Below are 18,740 nucleotides of genomic sequence, written 5' to 3' on the forward strand. Positions count from 1 at the left end.
TTGATCGCCCGCAAAAAATTCGTGAAGGAACGCCATTTTTTTCTTTATTTTGTTCATTGCGCTTCTTAGAAGACGCGTGTTTCTTTCACCCCCAATGTGAGAGGGAAAAAGAGCACACTATCGCCTCTCGCGTCCTGGAAAAAGATTAAAAGGAAACAGAAAATGCAACCCAAGATAAGGCCAGTTCCGATAGAGTCACCCGATACATTTGTTTTTGTTTTGTTTCCGCAAGTTAAAGCTCATCTTCGACGCATGAGGCGGCACTGTGCTCCTTCCCCCTCTCCCGTTGGGGATGAAGAAAATACGAGTCTTCTAAGAAGCGCAATGAACAAAATAAAGAAAAAAAAGCCGTTCCTTCACGAATTTTTTGCGGGCGATCTATCGAACGGATTTTTGTTCTGAAAACGGCTACGATATCAGGTGACCGAAAGGAACAGATGTTCTCACTTTGTAGCTTTTATAATTAAAAAACTAATTAATGAAAGTTAATTAAGACATTGCCTTTGGACTTTGCTAATGCCCTGCTAGGGAGTGCCCTTCAGCATATGCTATATTGCAATTGATTTCATCTTTGAAAAAGTGTTATATATATTTTTTTAAAATCTGTATACACTTAGCTGGGACACCCTGTATATATTCACAATGGGCCTTAAATGGATACCGATGTCACTCAGTGAGAGACTCCATAAACTTTTGTTCAGCACTGTGCAAGATTTACTCACAGAGAAGCATTTGCTCCAACGTCAGTGTAGATCTTCAGAAACTGTCCACCAAGGATGTAACCCATTGCAGGTCCAATAATGGCCATTGTATAAAATATTCCTGCACATATAAAGATTGGCAGAAAAAAGAAAGGAGGTGAGCATATGCAAAACAACTAGTGATAGAAACAGTGATGGCAGCTCGTAAGCACCAAATGCTCATGCAACAGAAAAAAATTTGGTGCTTTTGAGCCTTTGGTATTGGGCAGAAGGGGAGAACATTCTCATGACCACCGACTACCCATAAGCACCGAAAGACAGGACAGTATGAAAAAAGGTGTGCCGTCTTGTCCTGAGGAGGAATATGTGCTGGTGCCGGAGACTGCTCACACAGTTGAACAATGGAAAGCGTGGCATATTGACCCTTGCGTAAGCTCTTTGGCCGGATGCACATCTGTATTTCTGCTCAATCTCTGACCCAAGGAGCTTGTCCTAATGACAAGTTACTAGATCTCTGAAATTTAGAAACAAAGCAGCACTTCTTTGACGCTTCTCCCGTCCAGCATACCTTTAACAAGAGTGTTTACAAATTCGTCCCAATTACGTGTATGTCCCTCTAACAAGGAATTCACGGTCGTTCAAGTCCAAGCCGACGAGATCCTACTAAACATGCAGTCGTCACGCAAAAGGAAAACAAATGCAACTTGGATATTTCGTTGTATACGTTGAAATTTAGAAATTAGAACACATTCGCCAGATTGTGGCAGACACAGACGTTGAGGTCTATGAAAATACCCTCATACACACCAAGTATGCCACCATGTCAAGGCGTGCGCACAGCTATGCACAGCTCTAATACATTTTTCGAATGGAAATGTGCGTGCCAACCTCACATCTGATGAAGCGGAAATGGGATTGACCAGCAGCGTGCACTTTGGCGTTGTTCATGACATTTTTTTGTGAAATGAAGTCAGTTACATGAACATGTGTTCAAAATAAACCACAAATATCTTTAGGACATCCCTACAAGGTCGTGAACGTCCTGAATATTTGGACATCCATTCGATATCTGTGGGATGTCCCAGAACAACACTCGTGTTTCGGGTTTACCTGGTGAATAACAGCTCTCCGCACTTGACAACCGAAAGCACGCTATATGTACGCAAACCTTGTCAAGTTGGTAACTGCACACGTCGCGCCAGTCGTGTCCTTCGACCCAATCGAATTTCCGCGGAATGCCGTGCAAAACGCCGCGTGATTTCGAGCAAAATAAGGAATTCCGCGAAGTTCCGTGCCAAACGAAGGATTCCACGATGATTCCGGATTTCGTGAAATCTCGCGGAAAGCCCGGGGCCTTAAGTATATATAATTTTGTCTAAAAATATAATACTATTGGTACTTCTATCTAAAAAATATTCCCGCTAATCTCCCAGGTGTCCCAACGTATTCCGTATCATGCGTTTTGCGTGTTACTCCTGTAGTGTTGAAGTGAGGCGCAGGTCCAGAGGGAGGTCCGGATCTCGTGAACCCTCAATTTCTATCGCCACATAGTAAAGTTTAGGTTAGAGCATTACTTGGAAGACCACCATCGCTGTATATTCACCTGAGGGATAGTCGATCCTAAAGTGCACACGTCCCCAACAAAAAGGTCCCTGGAAAAAATGTCGCCGAAGAAAATTTCGCCGAAGAAAATTACAGACGACCACGGAAGGTGTTGCGATTTCCAGCGGCAGCTGTTAGCCACTTGTGAATGCTGCTTTTTTTTTCTTTTTTTTCTCCTTTTTTTATGGAACGCATTCCATGTGCTAGAACTCCCTAATGTGTGATTCCTAGAGCTGGAATTAGCGGTACAAAAAAACAAACAAACAAGTAAATAAAAAGAATATCGGGAAGAAAGCGAGACAGAAACTGCTGAAAAAAAAAGCAAAAAAAAAAAAAAAACGGGAACTTTACGGGAGAGCGTACCCATCTCTGAATATGTGCAAACTACTTGTATTAGCTTTCGATCATTCTAACTTGTTTTGCACCACTGAAACCGACGGTCTATTCTGTGCGTCGAAGGATATGGTCAGGAACATTTCGAGCGTCTTTTTGCCCAGGCTGTCACATTTCTCCGTTAATATATTCTTGAAGTCCGAGAACGACCGCTCCACTCCTACAGAGACGAGAGGCAAAAATCTGAGCACTCATTTTCCATCCAAGTCATTTAGAGTTATTGGTGAATGCACCCACTCTACGTCAGGGTTCTTGTCAAGCGACTTACGAAGCTCAACCCGCACTCAACGCGCTGCATGATGACGCAGTTGTGGCACTGGCGCTAGCAGGGTATCGGAGCGAATCGAAAACCGGAACCGAAAACCGAAAAAAAAAACCGCTATTTTAGTGCGAACCGGAACCGAATCGAAACCGTATACGTTTTTTTCGCTCAGGAGTGAAACCGAAAAATGTATTTAACGGTTTTCGGTCCAAGCAAAAACTTCGCCGGTTTGTACTACGAGTAGGCGAATGAAACTGTCGTCGTGTGTTCTGAAGTCACGTCATGGATACTTTACGAGGGTTACGGTTACGGTGCAATGTATGTCGGACCCTTAGGCTCTTAGGCTGTAACGTTTTATCGTTCGCACACATAGACTTAGAGGTACATGTGACCCTCTACCAATGTGCCGTAGTGTTCATTTTAATTTCATCGCACCAATCCAGCAAGAAAGTACTTTACGTATGGCATCACGACAAACAAGTCCGTCTGTGTCATGCGCTTCAAGAGAGGAGAAAGCCTATTTGAACAGACAGTCACCTACAGGAACCAGGAGCATATCAATTTCTCAGCTGCCTATTAATATTAAATATCATGTATGCGGAATAAACGGGTTTACATTTTGCAACATTGATTTTTTTTTCTGTGAATGAATATGCCCACCAGAAGCGGAACCGGTTAAAACCGGTATGAACCGTTATTTTTTTGCTCCGGAGCAGAACCGGTACCGGACCGTTTATGATAGAACCGGAATGAAAACCGGAACGAAAAACGTTTCGGTTCGACACCCTGGGCGCTAGTGCGGCATGCATGCGCTTTCACTATAGTAGTTGCCAGCACATGCGCCCGAAATGCCGACGCTGTAGGGGAGATGGCAAGAAAAAGCAACTATCGCTCCTTGTCCATGTAAAAGTATTATCAAATGGTAAAACCACATTGTCTACAGGCGTGTCTGCTAATTAACTGGACGTGTAAGAGAAAGAATGGACAACCGGGACAGTCTGTAATCTTCTGGGACACACAGCACAAATTCGGGACAATTCGGGACGACGAAGTTGATGAAAACCAGATACAAACCGCTTGGTATATGTATTCTCATAGCCGACACTATTATCGGAACATTTTTCAAAATCGGGACATGTCCCGAAAATCCCAGCTCTAGTGATTTCTTTTAATGTCATGTTAGCGCCTCGAGACAATCGTATAGACGAGGACAGATGCAGAGAGGACAGCAGGAAGGAGTGCGAGAAGAGTGGCTTCGTGTTCGTCCTGGGCTGACTTAAGGGGGAACTGCGCCGTCATTCAAGTGGGAAGTCTGCCACAAAACCCAGGGAAAACCTTATTAGACCGTACAGCCGGTGCTGGATAACCAAATATTCCGCACGATCCTGGCTACCACCAATGAGTGGACGCTGCTTTTACTCATTCGGCCATGCCACTGATTGTGCAGTGTAGCTGCACAGTGCGTGTCACGTGATATCGCCCACGTCGTCTGGACGAGGCCCATGCAGACCTATGGTCAGTTCGCAAGAGAAGCAATATATATATCTGTTTCGCCTTCGAAAGGATATGCCATGCACTACCCCATACTTCTTTCAAAGTGGGCTCCCTTGTTATTGTGGCGCAGGACCTTTTATATTTCTTGCTTTTTAAATCGCGGCACCCATTCTTCGTAATCGGAAATACGTTGAAGAAACGAAGAGGAGAACCGGAAAATGACAAGCTAGTGGCGGAGGTTGAAAATGCAAAAAAGCAAGTTAGTGCCTACTGAAAACGTCTGCTTACTTCTAAAAGAGAGAAATAAAAGAAGACTCACTATCGCTACATGCAGAAGAAAGTATCTTGTCCCTAGGATCATCTCTGGAGTCTCATACTAACACTTTCCAACAAATTGAGGATTATGTGGGGATATATTCCCAGGATGTCGTTTCTGTCTTTCAGTAACATCCTCGGGGTGAGTGAGGGACGTCAACGTGTCCTTGGGGTTATCATAATCCAAAGCTTTATTGATTCCGTCATGGAGTGGAAATTGAAATTATATCTGAGTCTCTCTTGCTTCGGCGCTAAGCAGTGAACGTCGTTTCGGCTCGTGCATCGGAGTTTTTAGTTCATACTGCCCATTCAAGGGCGTGCCACGCCATGGAGCAGTCCATGTGAAAAACATAGCGGACGTTGCAAAGCGGACTGGTGTCGCTGTCCGAAGAACGTGAAGATAAATGTTGTCAGTGGAGAACTGTTGTTGGGCTACAATTAAAGGGGTTGTGAATCCAAATCCAAATATTACACAAAATCATGTTTGGAATGTAGATTTATGGGTGCCAAACATCTCCGTCGAAACCCTATCACGCTGCGCGCCCGCGCCACGGAGTTATGGCGCTTTGAATATGAGGAGATCCTTTCACTCTTGGCTCGCCTCCTCCTCGCCCGATCTCGGTATGACGTAGTACCGAGCGCGCCACGGAAGTGCGGAGTTCCCGTTCTCATGACGACGCCTGTAAACAGGGACGCGGCGAGCGCTGGGACGCGACGCGGCGAAGTGAAATGAGCGGAAGGACTATATGACGTAGAGCCATAGAGCATCTGGTCAAGGCGTCACTTCCCGCCCTCTTCATGGAGCTGCCCGGCACCGTTTGGCGCCACGGTCGGCGGGGGACTCAAAAATGAGAGATTTTTGAAACTCTGTACCATAAAAAGTAATAGGAGGTGGGACTTTGGGTACGGAGTGCGTGGAGTAAGGCGTACAGACTCTGCCAGAGACAAAGTTCTATCCGTGTGGTTTCTCCACCCCCTTTAAGTGAATCGGTATGGAAAACGCTGCAGTGCGTATCATGCTGCGCATATACGGAACATACGATCGACCCCGTTCCAAATCCACGCGGCCACGATAGGTAAGCGCGCGCTTCTTGTCTCATTGGATGCTGCCAATCTTTGTCTCCTGATGGGGACCCCATACGTTTCCGCCAAAGACCGCTCTATTTTCATTGCGTTTTTCTCAACGTTGCTCAACGACCCATCTAATACTTTGCTCTCGCCGACGAACTCGCGCACCTTCACCGCATCCCCATCCTTCATCCTCCTCTATCCTCCATCCGTCCGTCCTTTCTTTGTGTTCTTTTTTTGGCTACGGCTTGGTGACGACGCCCACTTCTGTGTGGCCAACAACGGCGAGCCTATCCTGCCATTACCTTCCCCCCCCCCCAATTGCGTTTTTCTTCTAAGCGGAAGCGCTGTGTGAACTAATTTTGATTGCATTATACTAACTGAAACACAGACTTTCATTCGAGAGCAAGTTGTTTTTGCATTTAGTGCCCGTTTAGTAACCGTTCTGCAAACATATCACAAACATTTTACAAACAAATTTGCAGACCGTCATGGAAAGTGTAGCGACATTTAGTGTTTCGTCAGTGTCATCAAAAGGCCGCTGAAAATCGCAACACCTTCTGTGATCGTCTGCATCTTTTTGTTGTTAATTGCTACATGGAAGGGAACTCCGAAGCAAGGAAGAGACGTACATAGCTAGGACAACAACGTCTCTTGGTACGTCTTTTCCTTGTCTCGGGGTTCCCTCATGCACAACCAGCACACCTCATCTCTCCTTCAAAGTTATTAAAGACGTGATCGCTTATTGGCCTCCACACCTGAAATCCACACCTGACGTGGCGTCACGCTGCACACTGTCATCTGTTTAATCATCGCGATGTCTGTTCTGTGGTCTAGAAGGATTGCAAGAGATTTAGCGTATATATGGAACGTCTTTACAGTAACAGCTCCGTAAACAGGTACGCCAAGTACCTGATTCCTTTCCAGTGGCTGACAGAGCGTTGCTGGTCTCGGATTTGGAAGCTTTTAAATGCGACTGCATTTCTTTAATAGCGCACTTTTGAGCCTCGGTGAAGCGTAGCGTCAGTGGAGAAGGGACCTTTCATTCTCGCAATGCGCTATCTCCCCCTCGTTCGTTTCTTTATCGCGGCACCGGCTCAGTGGGCAGTTTCTGAAATCTCAGAAGAGATTAGGGAGTTTTAGCACATTGGAAGGTGTTCAGGATAACAGATCCGAAAGCATGATAAGCCAATCACCCTCTTTGGAGCAAGTGACATCCCGATGGAAAAATTCGACAAGGCTCCACCAGAAATTCTAATAGTCCATCAGAATATGTTGATGGACTCTCAAGCTACCTTGACGGCCCATTAGCAACTCCTTGTGGTGTCGACAGGACTGTTAGCGGTCCGACAGACACAGTCCCACAGTCCGTCAGGTGGGTTTAATGGCGCCACACGAAGGCCTGACGGTACGACAGGGCCCCTGGCGGTCCGACAAAGTGCTCACAACTCTACTCTACTGTATCTAACAGTCAATCAAGTGGGGTTAGTGGCCCCACAGGAGAACCCAATGGTCCGTCAGTGAGGTTTGGCGGTCCAACAGATGACGCCTCATTAGTAGACCACGAGCCCCTGGGACAAAGATATGGAATAGCCTAGAATCGCTAAAACCCTCAATGCAAGGGAGCACTAAATGACAGGACTACAAAGGACAAGACGGAAACCGTATCCTGTAGTGTTGTCCTTTGTGCAGTGTAGTTCCTTGCATTGGGAGTTCTAGCGATTATAAGAAATGAATAACGAACTAGCCGACATTCTTACAGTATTCTCCTGTCGGTTCGATAGACTGCATGCCGACCGTCAGGCTGCTTATGCTTTACGCTGTCTGATTCATTGCGACTCAGAATATTCCAATATTGATTTAAAATTCAGTTGAATATGGTTCGTGTTATGTGACCTCCATAAAACTGTCGGATTAGCGGTCGGAAACTGAAAGTGGCACCGCGCGAGTGTGTAAAGACGATCGAGCATCGCCCAAGGCACGCAGCTTTGCCATTCGTCATTAGAAATAAAACGACTGGGAACTTCATAGATGGGCGTCCGTGGCCGTATGTCCGCTGGATGTCGCGTGTCAGCAGTTTCAAAAATTCTCCGAGTTCTCGGAATTCCCTGACGGAATGAGGCATATGTTGCGACAGAGCAAGAAACGCGCGATTGCACTGCGGATGTTCGACTTTCAGTGAGCCTACAAAATATCTCAAAGTAAAAGCAGTAAGAAACAAAGGCGTTGTGCTTTCCCTCACTTCAGTGTTGCTTGTGTGAGTGAATGAAATTAATTTAGGTACCTCCACTCTTCGACTGAGGCAGCAAAAAGGACTCTCGGATTCACCGACCTCGAAAGACAAGCAATACATAAGGTACTATATCTATGCTATTTGGCCTCTGTGGTTGGTTGCTCTTCCACTTTGATGCCAACACATCTCTTAGGAACGAAACGGACACTGCCCTTTTAAGTGATCTTTTCGGACTTTGGTTCTGGATCTCTTATGTTGAATTCCAATGGCAGGGTCGGAGCAAGTGGCAGACTCAGCAATGGAGCGGCTTGATCAGAACTAGAGCAAGTGATCCGAATCTGCGACTGGAACACTCGCGCCCAACTTGGAGTTTAGCACTGGCCAATCTCCCTTGGTGGATGACGGCCAGAGACGGAGGAAGAAGGTACTCATGTTCCATTATAACGCCATGTTTTGCAACATCAAGGTCCTTCTAATCTCCTAACATTGCCATTGTAATGTCTGACTTATCGCTTCCTTCATGAAACAAAATCGCCAACGTACGACGCGAAAGACTAGTCACGGTGAAGACGCGTTGCGAGGCGGCCATGTTGGCGAAGCAGAGACAGGAAATAGGAAGCACAAGCGACAAGTGACACGTCACACAGAGTTCCGGTTGAATCTGCCTATTTTGGCGGAGCAGACTGGGTTGCCCCCTGGAGCGACCTTGGCTCGAATGCCGTTCCGAAGCTCCCAATTGGAAGACTCCAGAACTGTTCCCAATCTGCCAATCGAACAGACTTGCTCTCGGCGGAGCAACAAAACTTGCTCCGGAGGCGCTCCGAATCTGCCATTGGAATTCAACATTTTATATATTTATCTGGTTGTTTTTCAAAGCGTGTGTCCATTATGAAAAGTCTGGGAAACAGAACAGAATAGAAGCAAGAGGATATAAAATGTGACACAGGCTGGAAAAAAGGCAAAAAAAAAAGAAAGAAAATATTTTTAAAACGTGCGTTTTGTATTGTGGAGCTCCCATCCATGCCCCATCAATCGGACCGTCCTATACGTGCACGAGGTGAAAGGGAGGCCCATGCAGCCAATGCACTCCCGGCTTATGTTTGCCTCCAACAAAATTTTTCGCGCCGTGGCTGTCTCTTCAAGATTGCGATATGACATGTAACCTACCTGGCGAAAAAAAGCCCTTGCGCAAATCCAACCGAATCTCTTCTTAGTGAAGGCAAAGCATAATACTTTCGTGCCAACTCGACACTTCAATCGACACTTTTTATCGAGAATTTATGCCCCGAGAAAACTAAAATTTTGGGAACTTTTTGATTTTTTTTACAGACCTCTTCAATTTTGCCATAGCTATTGAAACAGTTTAGCGCTGTTGTGTAGGAGGCATAGAACGTGTTAGATATATTTTGAGGCGTGCAGACTTGGAAGAGTACACAGAAAAAAATAATGAATTTCGGAAATAGTTTTGCCCGTGGTCCTGATAAAAATAGGAGACAAATTGCATTTGATAGTACGCCCCCTTGAACATTTATCTTACAAAGTTTCATCGAAACACTTTTTGTTTTACGGCGAAAAAAAAAAAAAAACTTTACCACCCCCGCGCTTATCCGGCATTGCACCGAAAGGCTGCTTCACCCCAAGACACATCGCCGCCGCTGCCGCCAGACGTACACGGGAGCTGCCCAAACCGATTTGCGTTCTTCAGCGAAAAAAAAAAAAAAAAAGAAGAAGAAGACGTTAATTTTCCAAGCTTCATGTTCTCACAAGAACGGCCTACGTACTTCAGTAGGAGCACTGGGCCTAGGGATGTACTTCGGTGACTACGGGGGCTGGCGGGCTATTGAATCATGATACGCATGAACCACGCACACAACGAACACAGACTCTACGGCGCCAAACAATAAAGGGTGTGGTTGGATATGTTTAATGGTGATTAAAAAAAAACGAAAGAAAGAAAAAGAAAGGTTAGTCATGATGGAGGCTTAACAATGGTGCCGTTATCTTACACGTAAGGTATGTCTCCCACTGTGGCGACATGTTGCACGTGACGCAGGGTAGGACTGCGGATAATTTTGACAACACTGCTGGAAGCAACGTTACTGCAATGTTAATTGCTATCGACCTCGGCCGGGATCGTTGAGCTCAGCAAGTCGACATGGACGTTCGCCTGGAGTTTGGCAGCGCGACACTAGCGCCGCGTTTCTCCCCTGGTGGTACGGGGAGGCAAAGTTTCAAAGTAGGACTCGCCGGGCGACGAATGTGATTACATGCGCTGTGCACGACCTTCCACCTGCTTCCGTGCAATATCTGGGAATGTACAGCCCGTGGAACGGGAAAAATAAAAGCCTGGACCACGTTACTGTTACAAAATGTACGAACTGCACAAAGAACACCGGAGCGTACCTGTATCATATCTGTTCTCCTGTTATTTTTTGCATTCAAACTCAAGCTGATAGCTGTGTGATTCTGCAAGCTTATAAACTTGAACTGTTCGGTCTTTTGTATCTGCTTCGTGCTCCACGATCAGTTTTTTTTATATAATGAATTTCGTCCATCAGCTCGTCTGCGTCTACGCCATTCTGTCGTAGACGTATACCCATGCGTAGACCTGTGTCTGGGGCTGCGTAGTACTATGTGAAAATCATGAGTAATGTGGATTACGCATTCATTTATTTTTTTAAATTCTTAATTACATATTCTACAGATATAGGTGGAACAAATTCCTAGGCAGCGAGTGCGTGGCACACACAGGAGAAGTATGAGATGTCACGAACGCATGTAAATCCCGAAATGATCAGACCTGTGCAGGATCCACTGGGGGTGGATCAATTGCAATTGGTCATTGGATTATGAAAGTTGTATTGCACTCGAGACATGTCTGTCATTAAGTTAGTGCCTCAAAGTCAATAATCCCAGCCACAAAGACATTTAAATTTTTGTTCTCATGACTGTTCTGATCTGACTCCCATATTCTTCTCTTTCGAAACAGTCACGGATATGTGATAAGTGGTAGCATGGTTTCGAGTAAGCAAAGAGGGAATGTAACGCTCATAAAAATGCCGAACTACTGGCTACTGACAAGCATGCATAGTGCTCGCTCCGTTCATTTTATAAATCATTACTCCACCGGCGCTCACACCTCCTTCGTAAACCCAAGTATAAAACATTTGAAACCAGAGATATCCAACTGTATGCATTCATGCTTTATTCTTCAGTTAGGTTTCACTCAGAGCTAGTAGATCTACGGCACCTGGAGAGCACCGGCATTTTACTCGTATTTCGAGCCTGTCCGATGATATTCTGCCATGCGCCAAAAACGCGCCGCTATAAACGGTTTCCCTTCTTCCGACTTGATGGGGAAACAATCCCCGGTCTCTTTTGCCTTATAAAAATCGCAACACAGCTTGGCCATTTTCACACAGCACATACCATGTGCGTGATCAGAGAACACCGCTACTTTGGAAAACTTAGCACTATCGTCACAAGTGGCGCTGAATGCCGTAATCAGGAGCGCCTTCTGGCCCAGCCCAACAACCCTATGTTCGAAATTCCTAAAAGCAAGGAGAAACAAACAAAAAGGAAGAACAAGAAACAGATAGAGAGAGAAGGCAGCTCTTTCACCAGTCGACAACAACGACAATTTCACTCTTTCGGCTACCACCAAAGACACAATAACAGAAGGGAGGACTTTCCAAGTGACGTCATTGAACATAAGCAGCATGCTCAGAAGGACGGTGTCGCCTCCGATCAAAGTGAGCTAGATGTAATACTAGACGCAGACCCGTCCTCGTCGAAGTACATTCCTGCCTCGAGTGCTCCTTGTGTACTGCGCAAAGGCCGCTCAAATGAGAACCTGACGCTTCGAAAGTTAATTTGTACATACAACATGCATGTAACGCAGATCGGTTTGGGCAGCTCTCGTGTGCGGCTGGCAGCAGCGGCTGCAATGCGTCTTGGGGTGAAGCAGCCTTGAGGGGGCAATGTCGGATGAGTGCGGGGGTGGTCAAGTTCATTTTTTTCCCCCCGCTGCTAAAACAAATAGTGTTTCGATGAAAGTTTGTAAAATAAACGTTCAAAGGGCATACTATTAAATGCAATTTGTATCATGTTTTTATCAGGACCAGCTCAGTGTGCAATCGACGGTTGAATATGTCGTAAAAAGCAGTAATTCCGAAATTCATGATTTTTTTTTCCGCGTACTCTCCCAAGTCTGCGTGCCTCAAAATATTTTTAACGCGTTCTGTGCCTCCTACAAAACATCGCTAAACAGTTGATGTAGCTGTAAAAAAAATTGCAGAGTTCCGTAAAAGAAATTCCAAAAGTTCCCGAAATTCCATACTTTTCTCGGGACATAAACTCTGGATAAAAAGTGTCTATCAACCTTCAACGTGTCTTGGCACGAAAGTATCATGCTTTGCCTTCACTCAGAAGAGGTTTGGTTGGAATTTGCGCAAAAGCTATTTTGTTAGAAGAATACATTTTTTTTTCGCCAGGTAGGTTACATGTCAAATCGCAATCTTCAAGGGGGCGACCACAGCGTGAAAAAAGAAAAAAAGACGCTGCAAAAATAAGCCAGAAGAGCATTGGCTGCTTGGGAACAATCAACCACAATTTGCTTGAAAGAAATCTGGGGTGGTGGAGCGGAATGTCTGGGACGGTTGGCATGGAATGACCCAACTACGACAGTCCTGGCCTAATGGTTCCATTAGGAATTGGCTCTGATGGATTATTCGGTCGGTGTCGCATTGCTAAGCTCGAATTTGATAGCTTATTTTATCGTATCGTTTTTGTAGAACTGTTCCGATGCACTAAAACTCGCTTTTATCAAAAGGTCTTTACGATAACGGTTCCGAAAATATGATAAGCCAAGATTCCCTTGTAGTGGCTGGTATCACGTTGCTGATCTTGAACATGACATATTCCAGCTTGCCTTTTCGTAAAGCGCGTCCGATGTGCAAGCTCCGCGGCGTGTGCGTCTTTGTGATCGCGTGTTAGCTCCACACCATGGGTGTGAGCGTCGTACAGATATGGACAGATGGAGAGAGGACAGCAAAAAGGAATGGGCAGGGTTGGTGTGGGCCTTCGGCTGATTTCAGGGGGAACTTACGCAAACATTCTAAAATTCTGCCCCCAAAACCAGGGGAAACTGTCAGTGGCAGGATTCGAACACATCACCTCACAATCTTACGCACGACCTTTGCTATCACCATCGAGCGGACGCCCTTACCCACTCGGTTAAGCCGCTACCCAAGCAGCACAATGTACTGAAAGTCGAGTGCAATAGGGGTGGACGGTATTTGTCTTATCAATGTTCTTTAGTTTCACGAGTCTGTTCAAGGCATTCCGCCTACCCGTCCACCCCTATTGCACTCGACTTTCAGTACATTGTGCTGCATGGGTAGTCGCTTTATGTGTCGCAACGCGTCTCACGTGATGTCATCCACGTCATCTTGCAACACGAATGCCGCGGAGAGTAGACCAGAGTTTCCAGCGTAGACCAGCGTTTCCCAAAGTATGGGTCGCTCCCCCAGGGAGGTCGTAACAGATTTACCAGGGGGTCGCGAATCGGCTCAGAAATTATAAAGAAGAGATGTCAATAGACGACGCTCTACCCACTATTCTGCGTCCAAAAAAGCTCGCAGCGGACCACAAGGTTTACAAAGCAAGCTCACTTTAATGAATAGGAACAGTCATCCTTGCTGCCACGCGTTTGTGTTTCTGCCTGCGATGGTTCCTAGCGCGTCTTCCTACCTGTGACGATATCAACTGTCAAATTAAATTTCAGCGTCGGTTTTGTGTATTTCTATTCACGCGCCGAAAAAAAAAAGCTTATATAGCGAAATCGGAGGGGGGGGGGGGGTCGCAACGCAATATCTTGTAGTTCTGACGGGTCGCAGGGTAGGAAAGCTTTGGGAACCACTGGTGTAGGCGATGTGCTGCGGAGCATTCGCGCATGTATACAGTTCCCAGGTCTGCCGGTAGAGGGGTCGGAACTCCTCCACGGCGGGGGGCCCTAACCTAACCCAACCGCGCGCATTCCATAGGCAGAGCTGGGTCAAATTTTTGCCCCGGGAAGGGACAAAAACTGTTCCATTGCCAGAGTCGTGTCAGACGCTGAATGTTTCATTGGCTGAGCAAGGGCAAAACGTTTGCTCGAAAGAGCAGTAGTTTTTGACCCACGAGACCAAAGCTAACACCAAAGCTAACCCGGGAAAGCACGGGCTCACGTGCTATGCGCAGCGCGTGCTTCGTACCGCGAACGACTGTTAGCATTCCATTGACGAAGCAAACCCGTGTGACCCCCTCCGGGAGCATGTACTCAAACCCCACCCAGCGCGGGGCAAAATCTGCTCTCCCAAGGAATACGCCACTACAGGAGAGCACTACGGTGCACGGTCCTAGAGAGTCATAGATTGAGAAGTGCGGCAAATACGAAAATGGGAGCCATTGATGCGCTTATATGAAATGACTCGTCCAAGCAATCCGATGGCGGTGGAAGTAATGCAGATAGGGAAGGCCATCTGGCGTTCTTGATTACCTTGAGGCGAAAAAAATTGGCATCAGAGCAGCAGAAACTGAAATACTTGATGGCTTCATTAAATGCGGTAAGACAAGTTTATAGAAGTAAGCGAACGGTGGCGTATTTCTTTGTTTTGTATTTTTGTTCTCGTCAAAAGTACAATGATTTCGTCTGGAAATGGTCAGTATTGCTGCACTAAGCAGGCTATGCCGATTGTTCTGGCCATGGCTAAGGCAGAAACAGCAAGATATGCCTCACGAGTCATCAAACGTACCAGCGAACTCCTCGTCGCAGGATAAGAGCTTCCGAATGCTTCCCTACGTTGATCAAATTCAAAAACAAGGCGGTGTCTTTTGCCGGAGAGCAAATCTGCGTTTTCTTCTACCGTCAAAGCGCTACTGAATGGGGTGTCGCTGCTCTCCGTGTAGGTGGTCCGCACATACAGTATCGCGCAGGACAATTGGGGATAGTACCTATTCGGGTGAATTTAGTCTTCTCTGTTCTACTCGTCTTCTACTTTTTAAACTACTAACGTACTTTTTAAACCGATGCTCATTTTCATTCTGCGGTAACAGAGCTGAAAGCGAATCTGTCTCGGATGAGACTAACGGATAAAGAATAAGGTGGCGGGACCCTCAGAGCGAAAGTTCAGGGTCCCCCTGCCCCCACCTTCCGACGCCCCTGTCTGCCGAATATGTTGCTGCGGGAGATGCAGACGCCGTGAACGAAAATGTGGAACGTAAGCAGCGTTCGGCACATAATGCTGGAAATGAAGCTTAAAAGCGTGGGGTTAGTTGGTGAAAGTTCAGTCACTTATGTCTTCTGTTCGCGTGCTTTTTGTATAAAATACTATAGGAAGCGGCGTGCGACAAAGCGTGCCGCCATTACACTCGGCCAGATGTTCAGAAGTGCGCACCAAAGAGTATAGAGTGACTTCAAGAAGTGAACGTGTTTGCAGGCAAAACCTGTGTTCCCACACGAGGCCCATACCAGCTGATGGTCGGGCTTGCCATTGCACCGCACGGCTGTCATGTACCGTGACAGCGCAGGGACCACTGTCCGTCTGCCGCAATGCTATGGCATTTCGTACGCGTTTGGTAGTGTACCAAAGAGTGCACTGAAAAAAATTTTTTTCCCCGTGGAACGCTTCCGATGTGTTAAAACTACCTAACATGTGCTTCCTTTCCATGTCCCTGCCCCGCAAGCAGATACCGCTCTCTAACGCCGCGTGCTCTTTCTTCACCTGCGCGCGCACCTGTCACTGTTTTCCTCTTCTCTGGAGCGGAGAGGCGAGAAGAGGAGGATTTTGGCACACGGACGCGGCGATCTCCAGGACCGCTCAAACAACCGGGTCATCTCCACCGCCTTGGTGCAGTGATCCGCAAAGGTTGCAACAGAAGAATGGTTTCGGTGGCTAAACACTCTTTTCAAATCTTTTATTTCCAAGTGGCGCGGCTAAAGCGCGTCAGGTCTATATGCCACAAAAATGCTGAATTTTGTTGTGGAACTCTTCAATTTCGGCGTTAGTGTCTGTTTTAGTACAAACGCCTGTAACTCGCTTTATACCTAAAATAAATTGGGACGGGCTCAGTCGTGTCCGACCAGGAGTGTTTTACATGAAAACGTCACCATATCCGATTCCTTCGCGGGTTTTTAGTGAAAGAAACGCAAGACTTTATTCATTTATTAATTCCATTCATTAGTCACTTATTATTAGAGGGTAAGGGCTAGGCTGTGCGCGCCGGCGGTCGAATCTGCCTCCGCCGCTAATCTTCTTCGGTGATCCCGTAGCTTTCTCGATCGCTCGGCGCTGGACTTTTTTTTTTTTTTTGGGGGGGGGGGGGGGGAGTCGCTCTCATACCACCCTTTCTTCTGATTGCAATTTCCTTCGATTATTATGATCATATTTTAGTTTCATATATGCCGACATTCCGGCAAAATTTTGATATTTCAAACTTGCAAATTTATAAAATATTGGTTATTCTTGTTGAAGGTGATATCGACAATGTCCAGGTAGAACCTCTGAAGCGCTTTCCAATGACACCGCGATCGACGTCCTAGCTTCACGTGTTCGCGAGACAGACAGCCCGCAAGGTACGCGTACCCCTATATTTCCGTCTCTCTCGCAGGTGCCCGCCACAAATAGAGATTGCGTTTGCTGTCGCAAGGACCACCTTAGCTAGAATCTTACATGTGTAAGCTACCTAGATTATGTCGGGTGGTTGCTATCGGTTTATTAGTCGCCGAGTTATCGAGTCATGAAATTCGGCATAATTACCTTGCATCGTAAATTTGGACCTGTCTACCAAACTGAACTTAGAAATAGACAAGGCTTGTGGAAGGCGTCGCTTTAAGATACCTGCCCCCGCCATTTTGAACTATTTGTTGCTTGAAAGGGTGCTTTTGACAAAACTGCTGAATAACAAGCTTGGGATTTGATTGGGGATTAATCACTGGTTCTTTATTATCAATATAGCGTCAGTGGATGAGACGTCACTTACCGTTAAAAGAATTGAGCTTTCTAGTTCTATGTTCAGGTGTCATGTAACGGTTCGTTCATGTTGTTTCCGACAGCACTGATAATAAAAAGCGACAGTAGTTGAAGGGCTGATTTTTGTCTTTCATGTGCACGGTGTTCCAGTGTCATCTCGAGCCAACCTTTACTCTGCTTTCCGCATTCGTATAGCCCAAAGCACGCAAAAATGTGCTGTAATTTGTGATGCCTATAACTTCAGTTTTAGTGCCTTGAGGCACTTGGAACATATATCTTTTTACGGCGTCATATGAGCATATTGCCTTCACGAACCGCCACGCAAAATATTTCATTTGGGAAGTGCGATTTTACTCAGAAAATTGCTTTGCAAGAGAGCGCAGCGGCGACGACGAACCTCGCCCAGCGGTTCCTCGCGTCTCGTGACGTCAGGTGGCAGAGCCTTTTTCATTGGCCACCGAGAATCATCTGCTAGCGAGAGCGACCAGCCGAGACTGCAAAAAGGAAGAAGGAAAAAAGACTGCGCTCGCCTCAGTATTGGAGATGGAGTTTGGAGTTTTCTGGCGCAAGGATATCGAAGATCACAGTATTGGAGAGGCACATGACGTTCCAGACTGGCTGCAAAGGGAAGCAGGTTTTCTGACCCGCGAGATTGAAAGCTCTTGCGCTCCAGGATTATGCGCTACTCTCGCAGGTTTTGTGCGAGTGTGTGTCCCAGGGCTGAAGTCGCAACTTCTAGTCCTCCTGACATATTTGTTATTGTGTCTTTCCATGCTCCTTTAATAGACACCTAAAAGCAACTTTTTTCATGTCTGAACATCCGGGCTCTAGTCATTATATAGCGGCTGTACAGCCGTTTCCGTAGAACATCGAACACCTCCAAACAATAATCCCATTCTTATTGCGGTGTAGCAGGGGGGGATGGGGGATATGTTAATTATATATAAAAAAAGGAGGGAAAGGTTAGCCACCGCTACGGCGGCTTGCTATTCCCAGGATAGAAAGGGAAAAAAAAGAAACAAACAAAAAGGAAAACAAAAACGAAATTGGTCACAGTTCCCCCAGAAGGCCACAGATCCGAAGAAACTGAACAAGTGCCTTTGTCACCTGACTATATTGTGTGGGGCCTAGCAGCGTAGCTAGGGATAAGTCCAAAATCCTCAGGCGAGCGATGCGCGACCGTAGAAGAAGACGATGTTGGCGGTAACGGGTGCAGTGGAGCAGCAAGTGAAGGATGTCTCCTCCAACATGACAGGTGGGGCAGTTGGGTGGCGAAAGGTGGCCCATCTTAAAAAGGAGCAGTGGAGTCCGCGCCAGGACGAACCCTTATCCGCGCTAGATTGACCCTACGATGACCCACACACTGGTAGGCCGCTACCCCAGGGAGGAAGAGGCCTTGCTTCACAGGCTTCGATCGACACAGATCGACGACGTAGCAGGATGTACATAACAACAACAACAACAACAAATAAGTTAATGATAATGAATGGGGAAATTCGCCACGTAAGGTGCGGCCCACTACCCCAAGGCACAATGGGGCAGGATGTGATGTGTCCTGATGATGAGGCGATGAACGATGCTAAATAGGGTCGATAGTCAGTGGAGGCAGTAAGACATCAGAACGGTAGGCAAAACCACAGCACACAGGTACGCAGGCAGAT

General features: G+C 46.5%; 1 protein-coding gene across 3 annotated transcripts in view; it reads right to left on the reverse strand.

The window, feature by feature from the left end:
• Positions 1-18,740, reverse strand: part of LOC135394201 (solute carrier organic anion transporter family member 4A1-like) — a 121,349-nt gene that overhangs the window by 18,396 nt on the left and 84,213 nt on the right. For all 3 annotated transcript variants that reach the window (XM_064624811.1, XM_064624813.1, XM_064624812.1), the window contains one exon: positions 723-822. In XM_064624811.1, coding sequence (XP_064480881.1) covers positions 723-822 — 100 coding nt within the window. The remainder of the gene's footprint in view (positions 1-722; positions 823-18,740) is intronic.

This window comes from Ornithodoros turicata, chromosome 5 (genome assembly GCF_037126465.1).
Source record: "Ornithodoros turicata isolate Travis chromosome 5, ASM3712646v1, whole genome shotgun sequence".
NCBI classification, from domain to species: Eukaryota; Metazoa; Arthropoda; class Arachnida; order Ixodida; family Argasidae; genus Ornithodoros; species Ornithodoros turicata.